We start from the raw sequence: 13,076 nt of genomic DNA, 5'->3' as shown, positions 1-13,076 counted from the left end.
TGCTTTTATTTGTATAATGGGGTTAAAAAAAACAAAAAAAAAACTAAAATGAGCCCTTTATAGCACAAAAGAGCAGATAATTGATACTATAAGGGGTTAATTTTAACTGTGAAACAGTGAAAGTAATAATATATATTACTTAAATCATATACAGTGGGTACGGAAAGTATTCAGACCCCCTTCAATTTTTCACTCTTTGTTATATTGCAGCTATTTGCTAAAATCATTTAAGTTCATTCTTCTTCCTCATGAATGTACACATAGAACCCCATACTGACAGAAAAACACAGAATTGTTGACATTGTTGCAGATTTATTAAAAAAGAAAAACTGAAATATCACATGGTCCTAAGTATTCAGACCCTTTGCTGTGACACTCATATATTTAACTCAGGTGCTTTCCATTTCTTCTGATCATCCTTGAGATGGTTCTACACCTTCATTTGAGTCCAGCTGTGTTTGATTATACTGATTGGACTTGATTAGGAAAGCCACACACCTGTCTATATAAGACCTTACAGATCACAATGCATGTCAGAGCAAATGAGAATCATGAGGTCAAAGGAACTGCCTGAAGAGCTCAGAGACAGAATTGTGGCAAGGCACAGATCTGGCCAAGGTTACAAAAAGATTTCTGCTGCACTTAAGCTTCCTAAGAGCACATTGGCCTCCATAATCCTCAAATGGAAGACGTTTGGGATGACCAGAACCCTTCCTAGAGCTGGCCGTCCGGCCAAACTGAGCTATCGGGGGAGAAGAGCCTTGGTGAGAGAGGTAAAGAAGAACCCAAAGGTCACTGTGGCTGAGCTCCAGAGATGCAGTCAGGAGATGGGAGAAAGTTGTAGAAAGTCAACCATCACTGCAGCCCTCCACCAGTCGGGGCCTTATGGCAGAGTGGCCCGACGGAAGCCTCTCCTCAGTGTAAGACACATGAAAGCCCGCATGGAGTTTTCTAAAAAACACCTGAAGGACTCCAAGATGGTGAGAAATAAGATTCTCTGGTCTGATGAGACCAAAATAGAACTTTTTGGCCTTAATTCTAAGCGGTATGTGTGGAGAAAACCAGGCACTGCTCATCACCTGTCCAATACAGTCCCAACAGTGAAGCATGGTGGTGTCAGCATCATGCTGTGGGGGTGTTTTTCAGCTGCAGGGACAGGACGACTGGTTGCAATAGAGGGAAAGATGAATGCGGCCAAGTACAGGGATATCCTGGACAAAAACCTTCTCCAGAGTGCTCTGGACCTCAGACTGGACCGAAGGTTTATCTTCCAACAAGACAATGACCCTAAGCACACAGCTAAAATAACGAAGGAGTGGCTTCACAACAACTCCGTGACTGTTCTTGAATGGCCCAGCCAGAGCCCTGACTTAAACCCAATTGAGCATCTCTGGAGAGACCTAAAAATGGTTGTCCACCAACGTTTACCATCCAACCTGACAGAACTGGAGAGGATCTGCAAGGAGGAATGGCAGAGGATCCCAAAATCCAGGTGTGAAAGACTTGTTGCATCTTTCCCAAAAAGACTCCTGGCTGTATTAGATCAAAAGGGGGCTTCTACTAAATACTGAGCAAAGGGTCTGAATACTTAGGACCATGTGATATTTCAGTTTTTCTTTTTTAATAAATCTGCAACAATGTCAACAATTCTGTGTTTTTCTGTCAGTATGGGGTGCTATGTGTACATTCATGAGGAACAAGAATGAACTTAAATGATTTTAGCAAATGGCTGCAATATAAAAAAGAGTGAAAAATTTAAGGGGGTCTGAATACTTTCCGTACCCACTGTATATATATATATATATATATATATATATATATATATATATATATATATATATATATTAATAAATACACCCAAAAGTAGGATATTTGGGCATTTTAACTAGGAGACAGACATGAAGCTACAGTTTATGAAGGATGGAAAGGATAAATAAATATTTTATATGAAAGTAGTACCAAAAGCTGAGACTTTTTCCACAATCATTTTAAATATAATACTGGTAAAAGTTTACTTTAAATGTAATTGTAATGCCTTATATTCCCTCCAGTCTATCAGCCTCCCCCTTCTCTGGGTTCAGATGCTGATCGTCCCTGCACAGAGTCTTTAAAGTGATTTTTTTTTTTTTTTTAAACAACAAACATGTTATATTTACCTGCTCTGTGTAATGGTTTTGCACAGAGCAGCCCCGATCCACCTCTTCTGGGGTCCCCCACCGACGCTACTTGCTCCTCCTGCCTTCATAGGGCCCCTATAGCAAGGTAAAAATAAAAACCTTCTGCCTTTAGAACCACTCACTTCCTGCCCAGGACTACATGTCCCATGAGGCATTGCTCCTCACAATCACAAGTTCTCAGGCACTTACTGACATGTATGGATGGTGTATTGAGGTGTATGTGTGCTTCACTGTATTTCCTGATATCTAAACAAATAATGCATTCTGTATACAGGCCAACTAATCAGTTGACCGATTAATCGATTATAAAATAGTTGACAACTATTTTTATAATTGATTAGTTGTCGATTAATCGATTCGTTGTTTCAGCCCCAATACTATGTAGACTGCTACATTAGCTAAATTGGGTCCTTCCTTCAGGCATAACATTAGAATCCATTGTATTTCTGCAAACTTTGTATACCAAAACTTTTATGGGTTAGATGCAAGGAAGTTATGATTGCACTATTACTATGCCAAAGATTCTGTACCTGTTTACATATTAAAAGCTATTGTTGGACAATTGTTATGTTCGTAATCTTTTACTCTATTTACAAGGTATTATATTATTAGTAAAAATGTGATTACTCCTATTTGTAATTGATGGTTCATGTGGTGCCATGTATGTCTTTTCTCTTTCCTGTTTGAATGACATTTGTTTTTGTACACAGGGGGGCAAAATATGTGATGGGAGGGAAGGGGGGAAACTACTGTATTTTCTGGCGTATAAGACTACTTTTGAACCTCAAACAAATCCCCCAAAAATGGGAGGTCGTCCTATACGCCGAGTAGAATATCTCCAAGGTAACCTAAGTATAAGTATTACCGGTAGATCGTGTAATAGGGGGGTCGTCTTATACGCCCAGTCGTCTTATACGCCGGAAAATACGGTAAGTGTTGTTTCTACACATTGTAAAACTTGAAACATCAATATAAACTACCTGATTTGAAAAAATATGGAAACATGGAAGGCCATTGACTTATTGTCATAAGGCGGGGAGTAAGGTGAGCTAAGCTTCTTGAGAAAGATGACGACTGGAACAGCTTTAGCAATGCCTATTTTAACTAATTTACTGCTTGTTATAAAGTGTTACTTTTAATGTTTGTGGTCTGGCCTTAAGAGCGGCCATGCATGGATTAAAATTTGGCCGGTTTAGCAGGGACTTGTTGAATTTTGAATGCATGTATGGGCAAGCTGGCTGTACAAAAGTCGAACTATCGATCAACTTGTGAACAACCAGCATGTCGGGTTTTTCCAAACAATCAGCACACTGGCTATAGCTGGCAGCACTGATCAGTGTATTCTGACGGTGGGGAAGTCTCCCCACTATCAGAACATAATAGGGAAGTGGGAGTGATTTCCCCCATCTACCTTGAATGTGTGGATGTGGGAATCGGATCATTTTTGTTTTTTCGTTCAACCTGTTAGTTGAATCATAAAAAAAAAAAAGATTTAAGTCCAGCTTAACACTTGACCACCCTTCCTCCTTTATCAACAATGACTAAAATGAATAAACCCCCCTCCATCTCAAACATTAAATTGAGCCCTTTACACTCAACCAGTACAGGATAAAGCTTACTGGGTATACATTTGTGGAATTTAGTTTGAAATCGCTTTTTTTTAAAAACATTCATTTGATTTTCCAGTTGTTAGTGCGGTCAGAATGATGATCGTTTTCAACTACAGTGGCAAGAAGATTCAAAGGAGCAGGATGGAAAATATTTATCAAACAAATGAATTTCTAGTGAATGTGATTTTCCTTTGGGAAAATCCATTCCAAAATAAAACGTAAAATGCCAAAAATGATGACATTTTGAAGTACATTCAAACGACATTTGTCCAGTCATCCAATGTGCAAAGAACTTTCACATTAATGTTCATATGAATGTTCATTTGAAAATGAACTAGTGTATAGCCAGCTTAAGTTTAACAGCCTAACACATATTAACCTCTAAACTTGAACATGATTAAACCCCTATTCAGATTACTTACCTGTTTGTGTTACTAGAGTTTCTCTGTGCTTAAAGCATGCACATTGTTCATCAAACTCATACAGCACCGAGATCTCAATTCTTAAAGAAAAGCAAAAATGTATGCATGTGTTCATATTACTAACATCTGGACCTGTCTGTGCATATACAGTATACAGAGTACAAGCACCTTCAGTTTTATCCGGTGGTGTGATCTAAGGGTGAATGTCCAGCTGTAATCTAACCAGTCTGTGTTGTCAACTAATACTTATACATTATCATAAGCAGCGAACCAGTATCACACCAATAAAGTAGCCTAATAAGTGGTTTTCAGGTATTAATGCTGCTGTTTGCAGGACTTCAGTGTTATTATTTTGTTTTGTTACTAGATAAAGTGCATCAGTTTTCACATTCTAGAACTGATATGTTAACTATGATACTTTGGGCTCCAGGGATAAAGCATTACTAGTACCTTTATCTCCAACTGTCAATAGCTGTAATGCAAAGTACATTAATTCTAAGCTCTCCAAATGTCACAGCGAACTTGTGTTGTGTTTAGCTTGAACACTTGGCATTTACTCTTCCAACTTAAAGGTGTGGACATTCTTCTGGCTTGGGGTGCCAAAGTGCATTTAATTAATGTACACAAAAAGTCAGCCACTTCTTGGTTTCAAGGCTAGGAGTTAACCCTTACAAGTGTGTTAGTAGCGGATGACTGAGGAGCAAACTTGCAGTGTATTGTTTAAGATATTTTGAAGAATTGTTCAATACTACATATAAATTGTAGCAAAGCATGCTGTAGACAGGCAGATGTTGCTCTGAGAGTCATGGGAGTTGAGACATGTGCTCATCCTCAAATGGGTGACTGTGCCTTTGAAACTCAAAATGATCTCCTATCTAGTTTCACTGATGGGTATTAAGCTAATCTATACACTTGAAATAATTTCCACATAATCTAACCATTTTTAACAATCTAATATCAGTAGCAGAAGCAAGGTCCACCCACCCCACTGCTCTGAGGAAAAAGACTGGTTTAACATATTTTCTTATCGCTATTTTCTACTCTTTAATTTATTGGGATTGGGAGGTATCTGCCTACCTTTTTCTTCGTTCTTCCTCATTTATGCTGGACTCTTATTAACATGCATTCTCAGATGAGCCTATAAATATGCCTGGCATTTGAACTTGACCTGCACAACTAGGAATATACAGTATCTCACAAAAGTGAATGCACTCCTCACATTTTTGTAAATATTTTATTATGTATTTTCCTGTAGCAACACTGAAGAAATGACACTTTGCCACAATGTAAAGCAGTGAGTGTACAGCTTGTATAACAGTGTAAATTTGCTGTCCCCTCACATAACTCAACACACAACCATTAATGTCTAAACCGCGACAGCAAAAGTGAGTACACCCCTAAGTGAACATTTCCAAATTGGGCCCAATTAGCCATTTTCCCTCCCCCTTGTCATGTGACTTGTTAGTGTTACAAGGTCTCATGTGTGAATGGGGAGCAGGTGTGTTAAATTTGGTGTTATCACTCTCACTCTCTCATACTGGTCACTGGAAGTTCAACATGGCACCTCATGGCAAAGAACTCTCTGAGGATCTGAAAAAAAGAATTGTTGCTCTACATAAAGATGGCCTAGGCTAGTGTTTCTCAACTCCAGTCCTCAGGGCACACTAACAGGCCAGATTTTAAGTATGACCTTGGGGAGATGCAGACTAGAATACTGCAATCACTGAGCAGCAAATGGTATCACCTGTGATGTATTTCAGTGTTCTTTCAAACCTGGCCTGTTAGTGTGCCCTGAGGACCGGAGTTGGGAAACACTGGCCTAGGCTATAAGAAGATCGCCAAGACCCTGAAACTGAGCTGCAGCACGGTGGCCAAGACCATACAGCGGTTTAACAGGACAGATTCCCCTCAGAACAGGCCTCGCCATGGTTGACCAAAGAAGTTGTGTACACGTGCTCTGTTGTCATATCCAGAGGTTGTCTTTGAGGAATAGAGGTATAAGTGCTGCCAGCATTGCTGCAGAGGTTGAAGGGGTGGGGGGTCAGCGCCTCAGTGCTCAGACTATACGCCATCCACTGCATCAAGTTGGTCTGTATGGCTGTCGTCCCAGAAGGAAGCCTTTTCTAAAGATAATAATAATAAACTTATTTGATTCAGATGGTGTCAAGCGTGTGTGGTGGCAACCTGGTGAGTACAAAGATGAGTGTGTCTTGCCTACAGTCAAGCATGGTGGTGGGAGTGTCGTGGTCTGGGGCTGCATGAGTGCTGCTGGCACTTAGGAGCTACAGTTCAATGAGGGAACCATGAATGCCAACATGTTCTGTGACATACTGAAGCAGAGCATGATCCCCTTCCAAGACTGTGCCGCAGGGCAGTATTCCAATATGATAACGAACCCAAACACACCTCCAAGACAATCACTGCCTTGCTAAAAAAGCTGACGGTAAAGTTGATGAACTGACCAAGCATGTCTCCAGACCTAAACCCTATTGAGCAATAAGTTAATGGAAATGAATAGTATCCACACAAAAAGTTGACACTTTGGGCCCAATTTGGACATTTCCACTTAGGGGTGTACTCACTTTTGTTGCTAGTGGTTCAGACATTAATGGCTGTGTGTTGAGTTATTTTGAGGGGACAGAAAATTAACTCTGCTATACAAGCTGTACACTCACTACATTACATTGTAGCAAAGTGTCATTTCTTCTGTTCTGTAACATAAAAAGATATAATAAAGTATTTACAAAAATGTGAGGGGTGTACTCTCTTTTGTGAGATAATGTATATGTGTGTATATATATCTATATCTATATATATATATATATATATATAGAGAGAGAGAGAGAGAGAGAGAGATATAGATATATATTAGGGATGCACTGAATGTTCGGCGGCCGAACATTATTCGGCCGAAAATAGAAAAAATAGCACTTTCGGTGTTCGGCCGAATAAGTCAAAAGGCCGAATAATTTTGTGCCGAACAATAGGGCTGAACGATAGTCGATATGATATCGACTATCGTTCTGTGGCCGTAGGCGATATTCATATCGCCGAGGTCACGATATTTACATAGGCAGGGGGAAGGGACTCGGAGGAGGACAGGAGGACTCACAGACTTCCGTGAAGCCGGGACACTTCAGCGGTGAGCATACATACATTACTCACTCGTGCACTGCAGCCCGCCCCACACATTCAGTGAGTCTTACTCTCCTCCCTAGTTTTTTCAATGGCACATTCAGGGAGCCAATCACGCCGTGATTAGCTGCACAGCGAACCAATCACGCGTGCCTGCACACCTGATTGGTTCCGCTGTGCCGCTACTCACGGCGTGATTGGCTTCCTGAATGTGCCATTGAAAAAACTAGGAAGGAGAGTAAGACTCACTGAATGTGTGGGGCGGGCTGCAGTGCACGAGTGAGTAATGTATGTATGCGGCTGTGCTCCTTTCCAGGCTCCTACTAGTCCACCTCCAGCCTCCTACTACCACCACTATGAGAGACTGTCTAATCTGATCGAGTCCACACTGACACTGACTGACTGTCACTGAGTAATTGATGTTACCATATTAACCCTGACCTGCCCAGTGCCCTGTATCTGCAATTAAAATTTACAAGGCTGCCTGCATGCTTCTGATTTCCATTCCCAGCATCCTTCCCAATCCCTACAGTGTCACTAACATTAACCCTATGGTACAAGGCTGCAGTCTGCACTGAATCCCATTCCCTACAGTAACATTTAGGGAGAGAGAGAGAGAGACAAGAGAGAGAGAGAGAGAGAGACATGAGAGGACAAGAGAGTGAGAGAGAGTGAGAGGACGAGAGAGAGAGAGAGACACGAGAGGACAAGAGAGAGGACAAAAAATTGGCAAAATAAATGGAAAAAATGCGAAACACCGCGTTCGGTATTCGGCCTTCGGCCAAGCATTTCATTATTATTCGGCTTCGGCCAAGAATTTCATTTCGGTGCATCCCTAAAATATATATATATATATATATATATATATATATATATATATATATATAGGCATCAACCACAGTGGCTGACACTTCCGCCTAGGGTTATCGTCAGTTTAAATCCCATGGCACTTTCAGCAAGTAGTTTGCATGTTCTCCCTGTGCTTGCATGGGTTTCCTCCAGGTAGTCCGGTTTCCTCCCACACTCCAAATACCTACCTGGTAGGTTAATTGGCTAATGTCTTAATTGGCCCTAGTATGTGTATGAAGGAATGTGAGGGCCCTTAGATTGTAACTGGATGGAACAGGGACTGATGTGGGTGTATGATAAATATGTAAAGTGCTGCATAAATTGACAGTGTAATATAAGTACCTGTAATAAATACATGATTGAGATATTTATTCATATATATATATATATATATATATATATATATAATGTATACACAGTATATTTTTTTATTATTTATTGCATTTTGATTATTTTTGTTTGTATATTTCATTTGCCACTTTTTGTGCTTTAGGTTACCCAAATTTTGTTGCAACATATGGTCGAGGATACCCTGGCTTTGCCCCAAGCTACAGCTATCAGTTCCCAGGTACTGTGTTTAACTACTGCATTGATTGTTACTGTTGAGTTAATATGTATATTAATTAATAATTAATTTGTTGAGTGGAGCTATTAATAATCCAAAAAAAATAAATAAAATAAAAGCTAAGCTTAGGCAGTCGAAGAATTTGTGAGTACTTCTAATGTCCCTTTTTTTAAATTATGGTTCTTCACAGATACTGCGTGATGCTTGCTGAACACCACAATATTCAGTTGAGCAAACACTGGGATGCTTTTTCATAGTGCTGCTGATATTCTTTGTCTATGTACTGCTGCCTTGCTTATTTCAGATTTGGATGGTGGTTATGTATTTTATCAATGAACATCATCCCTTAAACTAACAACCTACACACACTTGTATATTTATATATATTCCAAAAGATAAGGCGGCACTCATGGGGCTTGAAAGATGAGCACTCAGTGAAAAGGTTTATTTTGACAAGACAGCCATAAGCTCATCTTGCTCCCAAGGAAGACAAGCTTGTGCCTCTTTGAAACGTTAAAGTAAACCCTGTCACTGAGTAGTGTTCATCCTGCCGCCATATCTTTTGGATTATATGTAACTCATGCTTTGCTGAACACCTGAGCCAATTTTCTCTTGGATGTGTGCAGTGGCAACAACTGGATTGTTTATATATATATATATATATATATATATATATATATATTGTATGTGTGTGTGTATATATATATATATATATATATATATATATATATATACGCACACAAAGCATTTAGTCTACTGGATTAATGCACAAACTCTTGTAGTGAAAAATAATGTGTCTGGGGGTCTGAAAATGTTCCTAGATGTTAATTTCTCCTAAACTATAGGTTCCTTTTTTGCACATTATGGTGTCACAATTAGGGAACACTATTAGTTTGACATTATACTGTATGTTTACATTGAGGATTTAGAAACTAATGATAAGTACACAAAGGTCAGTCCACCTACCAGCATTGGTTTCAGGGATTTCCAGTTTCTATTTATTGATCGAGACAGGTGTAACAAAATGTTTTTTCTTTGGGTAAATCCAGCAGAAGCATGTCGTTCCATTCTTTGAAAGATAATCATAGGCGCACATTGGTGTGATAAATTGCAGCTGTTAGTTATGTCTTTATATTTTCAAGTTTATGAATGAAATGTTTTTTAATTTTGTAGGTATACAATTTTGCATATGTGTAGTTCTGATTTATGGCTAAAGCCTTACAAACATAGGTAGAAAAGTACTGCTGCAAAAATAATCAGTATAATACCATTTTATTTGTTGGGGGTACATTTTTTGGACAGTTATGCTATGACAGGTTAAAGCATCGTTAACATGTTCCGCATTATACCCATATTTAGGGTGTAACATGCTCCAGCAGCAACGACACAATTCCCACACCCACTATTAAATATCAAAAACTGCACGGCCCCCCTAGTTGCATCATATGAACTACAAATACAGTCTTCCACCTTTGCAGATGGCTGGCAATTCTTAATAAGCTGGTGAGCACTCTTGTAGTTCATTTAACACTCCTTACAGCTTTCAAACAGCCTGTACTACATTAAGGACAGTAAGCTGTAGCAAGTATCTGCAGGAGCCTGACATTGCACCCATGATCCACTGATTGTGGGTTCAATGCTCTGTAGGCTACTAAGAGAAAAAAAATATTTGCACATTTTTTTTTACCTGCATTTCATGTCAAAAGGTAATTGTATTCTGTATTCTGATAACCAAAACAACATAGCTATAGGACAGTCCCATACTAGCATTGGTTACAGTTGTTCTGTAGTGGATAGCTATTTATAGAATTAGTATTAGTGAGGTTGGTTTTTAGTTCAATATGCAGGAATCCATGGTGAAGTTTTCATTATATTTAAAAAAATACTTGCCTGACCCCCTTCCTTTCATAATGCTTACTAATGTGAGGCCCCATGCACACAGGGTGTTTGCCTCACTCTCCTAAATGTCTTTCCTTCTGGCAGCAGCGTTTTGGCAGAAAGTAACGCTTGGGCATTCATTTATTTACCGGGCCAGAATAATAAATTATTATTACAAATGTCAAGTGTTGTTTTTTTCTGTCAAAATGCTGCTTCTCCTGAATGCACTGGCAGTTGGGTTTTTTCTGCCTCTAAACGCCCCTGCCTCTAAACGCTTGTGTGTGCATGTTCACATTAGCTAACGAAAGGCAGAAAAAAAAAATGCCAACCGCTCCTAAAAGCAGCATTTTTAAAGTTCAGCGTGCGTTAGGCCTTAAAGTCTCTGTTTTATTGATTCCAAAGGGCTATATTGTTTGCAAACCATTTCATATGTTGTGTTGTTCAGTTTACGTGCTGTTGCTTTGTTTGTCTTTTGTGTGCATATACAGTTTTTAGTATCAGGGTGTCTAGTTGTTGAATACCATCTAGTTGCCAACCTCCAGTAAATATGTGTTCAGTCTTTTAAATCAAACCTGTAGATGGATAGAAGCTGAAAGTCCTGGAAGGGTGCCTTTTCTACACAAGGAGCTTACTATCTGTACTGTGCAGTAGTTACCATGTTTTGTCAGTATATAACGTTTTGGAAGGTTGGCATCCCTAATTATGCTATATATTTGGAAATGGATTTACAGAACAGAACTATAAAACTGTATGCTTGACTAGAAACAGGAGTAGATGGCTTTGTCATAGTGTGATGTGCCAGTTGGCTATGGAGTGTTCCTATTAAGACAGGCATCATCTTCACACTCCTCTGCTTTTACCTATTTTGCCCCTGCTAAGAGTGATACTGCTGCCTTTCTTGATCCATCTGCTTCAATAGTTACCAATTTGATATCATTTTTTTCTTCCACAATAACACAAATGTAACACTTGATGTAGTGGAATCGATCAATTTTCTTTAAACTTGAAATATCCCATATTCATTTAGCTATATGTTTAGTTTTCTTCAAGCTTTTCATTAACATATTTTTATACAGTGGATTACAAAATCTTTGGTCTTCTAGAACAGTGGTCCTCAACCCTGGCCTACAGGGCCCACTAACAGGCCAGGTTTGCAAGATAACTGAAATACATCCCAGGTGATATCATTTGCTGCTCAGTGATTGCAGTACTCTAGTCTGCATCTCCCCAAGGTAATACTTAAAATTGGCCTGTTAGTGGGCCCTGAGGACCGGAGTTGAGGACCACTGTTCTAGAACAGCTAGCTTGAGACCCATTGATGGATGGCCTTTGCTCACCCCGTCTATCCTTGTCTAGGTGGATGTTTTGGTTCCTTTAGGAAGAGGTTTGAGTCCACAATCAAGGAAAGAAAAATCTAGGCTGTCTTGTTTAGGCTGCAACCACACAATCTGGATTAGTGTAAGAAGGTGGAGGACTTTTTGTATAGGTGAAAGTTGCACCTCTGTATTGTCCATTCATTTCAGTTTGTGTTTGACACAGTTTTGCATATGCACTACCATTAACCCCATTAATTAAAATGTGTGTGCTTAAAAATGCAGCTACCTATTTAAAAGCTGCTATAACTTAAATACCTCTTTGATATTGGTAAAAATATCAGAGTTTGTGTATCATGTATGATCTCAGTCAGGTATCCTATTCGAAATTTGCAATATTCTGTAAGAAAAGTGTTTACATCTTGTTTGGCTTTTTTGTATTTTTATTTTTATTTTAGAATGTTATACAGGCGACAGAAATTGAACTTGTTTCTTATTCAGCTCAACACTTTTTTGTTGTACACAACATGTGAAGTCTAGTGTAACGTGAGAGCAGATGGGAGATGAAATATATTCATACTTAAGCCTTTTTTTTTTTTTTTTTTTTTTATTAAATTCCTGCCATGGGGACACCTAGCAGTATGCTTGTATGATTTGAAAACTGCATGGACACATCCGTCTCTTGTGACAAAATTTCCAGTTTGATCCACAGCTTTATAGACACTCAAGATTTTAAGATTTACATTGTCAGACTGAAAGCAAGAAATGGGTTAATCCTTTCTGATCCCTAATTAGTAACTGGATAATAATTGTGGTAATTAATTATTTTCACTTTTTTTTTTTTGGTGAGGAGATGCTTAAGACACAGTTTTGCATGTTACTTCTTATACTAAAGTGTGTCATGCCTAGATAAAGGGGTTTGGAATTCTATTATTGTTATATTCTGAGGTTTTTATTTTAGTTCTGGGAAGTATAGCTCTCTAAAAAGTATCTATATTAAATATTACCCTAATGCTGGCCAGAGGCAGTTATCTACTAGAGAATGATGTGCTAGAAGGTATTTGCCCATCCTCTGACAAATGCAGGGTCCAGCTGCAGTCCTCACCCAATTCAGTAGTGTACATTTG

At 39.0% G+C, this 13,076-nt stretch overlaps 1 protein-coding gene across 8 annotated transcripts in view; it reads left to right on the top strand.

The window, feature by feature from the left end:
* Nucleotides 1-13,076, top strand: part of MSI2 (musashi RNA binding protein 2) — a 945,687-nt gene that overhangs the window by 743,341 nt on the left and 189,270 nt on the right. For all 8 annotated transcript variants that reach the window (XM_082244675.1, XM_082244672.1, XM_082244671.1 and 5 more), the window contains one exon: nt 8,687-8,761. In XM_082244675.1, coding sequence (XP_082100801.1) covers nt 8,687-8,761 — 75 coding nt within the window. The remainder of the gene's footprint in view (nt 1-8,686; nt 8,762-13,076) is intronic.

This window comes from Pelophylax lessonae (genome assembly GCF_965119305.1).
Source record: "Pelophylax lessonae genome assembly, chromosome: 2".
NCBI classification, from domain to species: domain Eukaryota; kingdom Metazoa; phylum Chordata; class Amphibia; order Anura; family Ranidae; genus Pelophylax; species Pelophylax lessonae.
The sequence above is the reverse complement of the archived record's forward strand: the minus strand, read 5'-3'. Positions and strand labels throughout refer to the sequence as shown.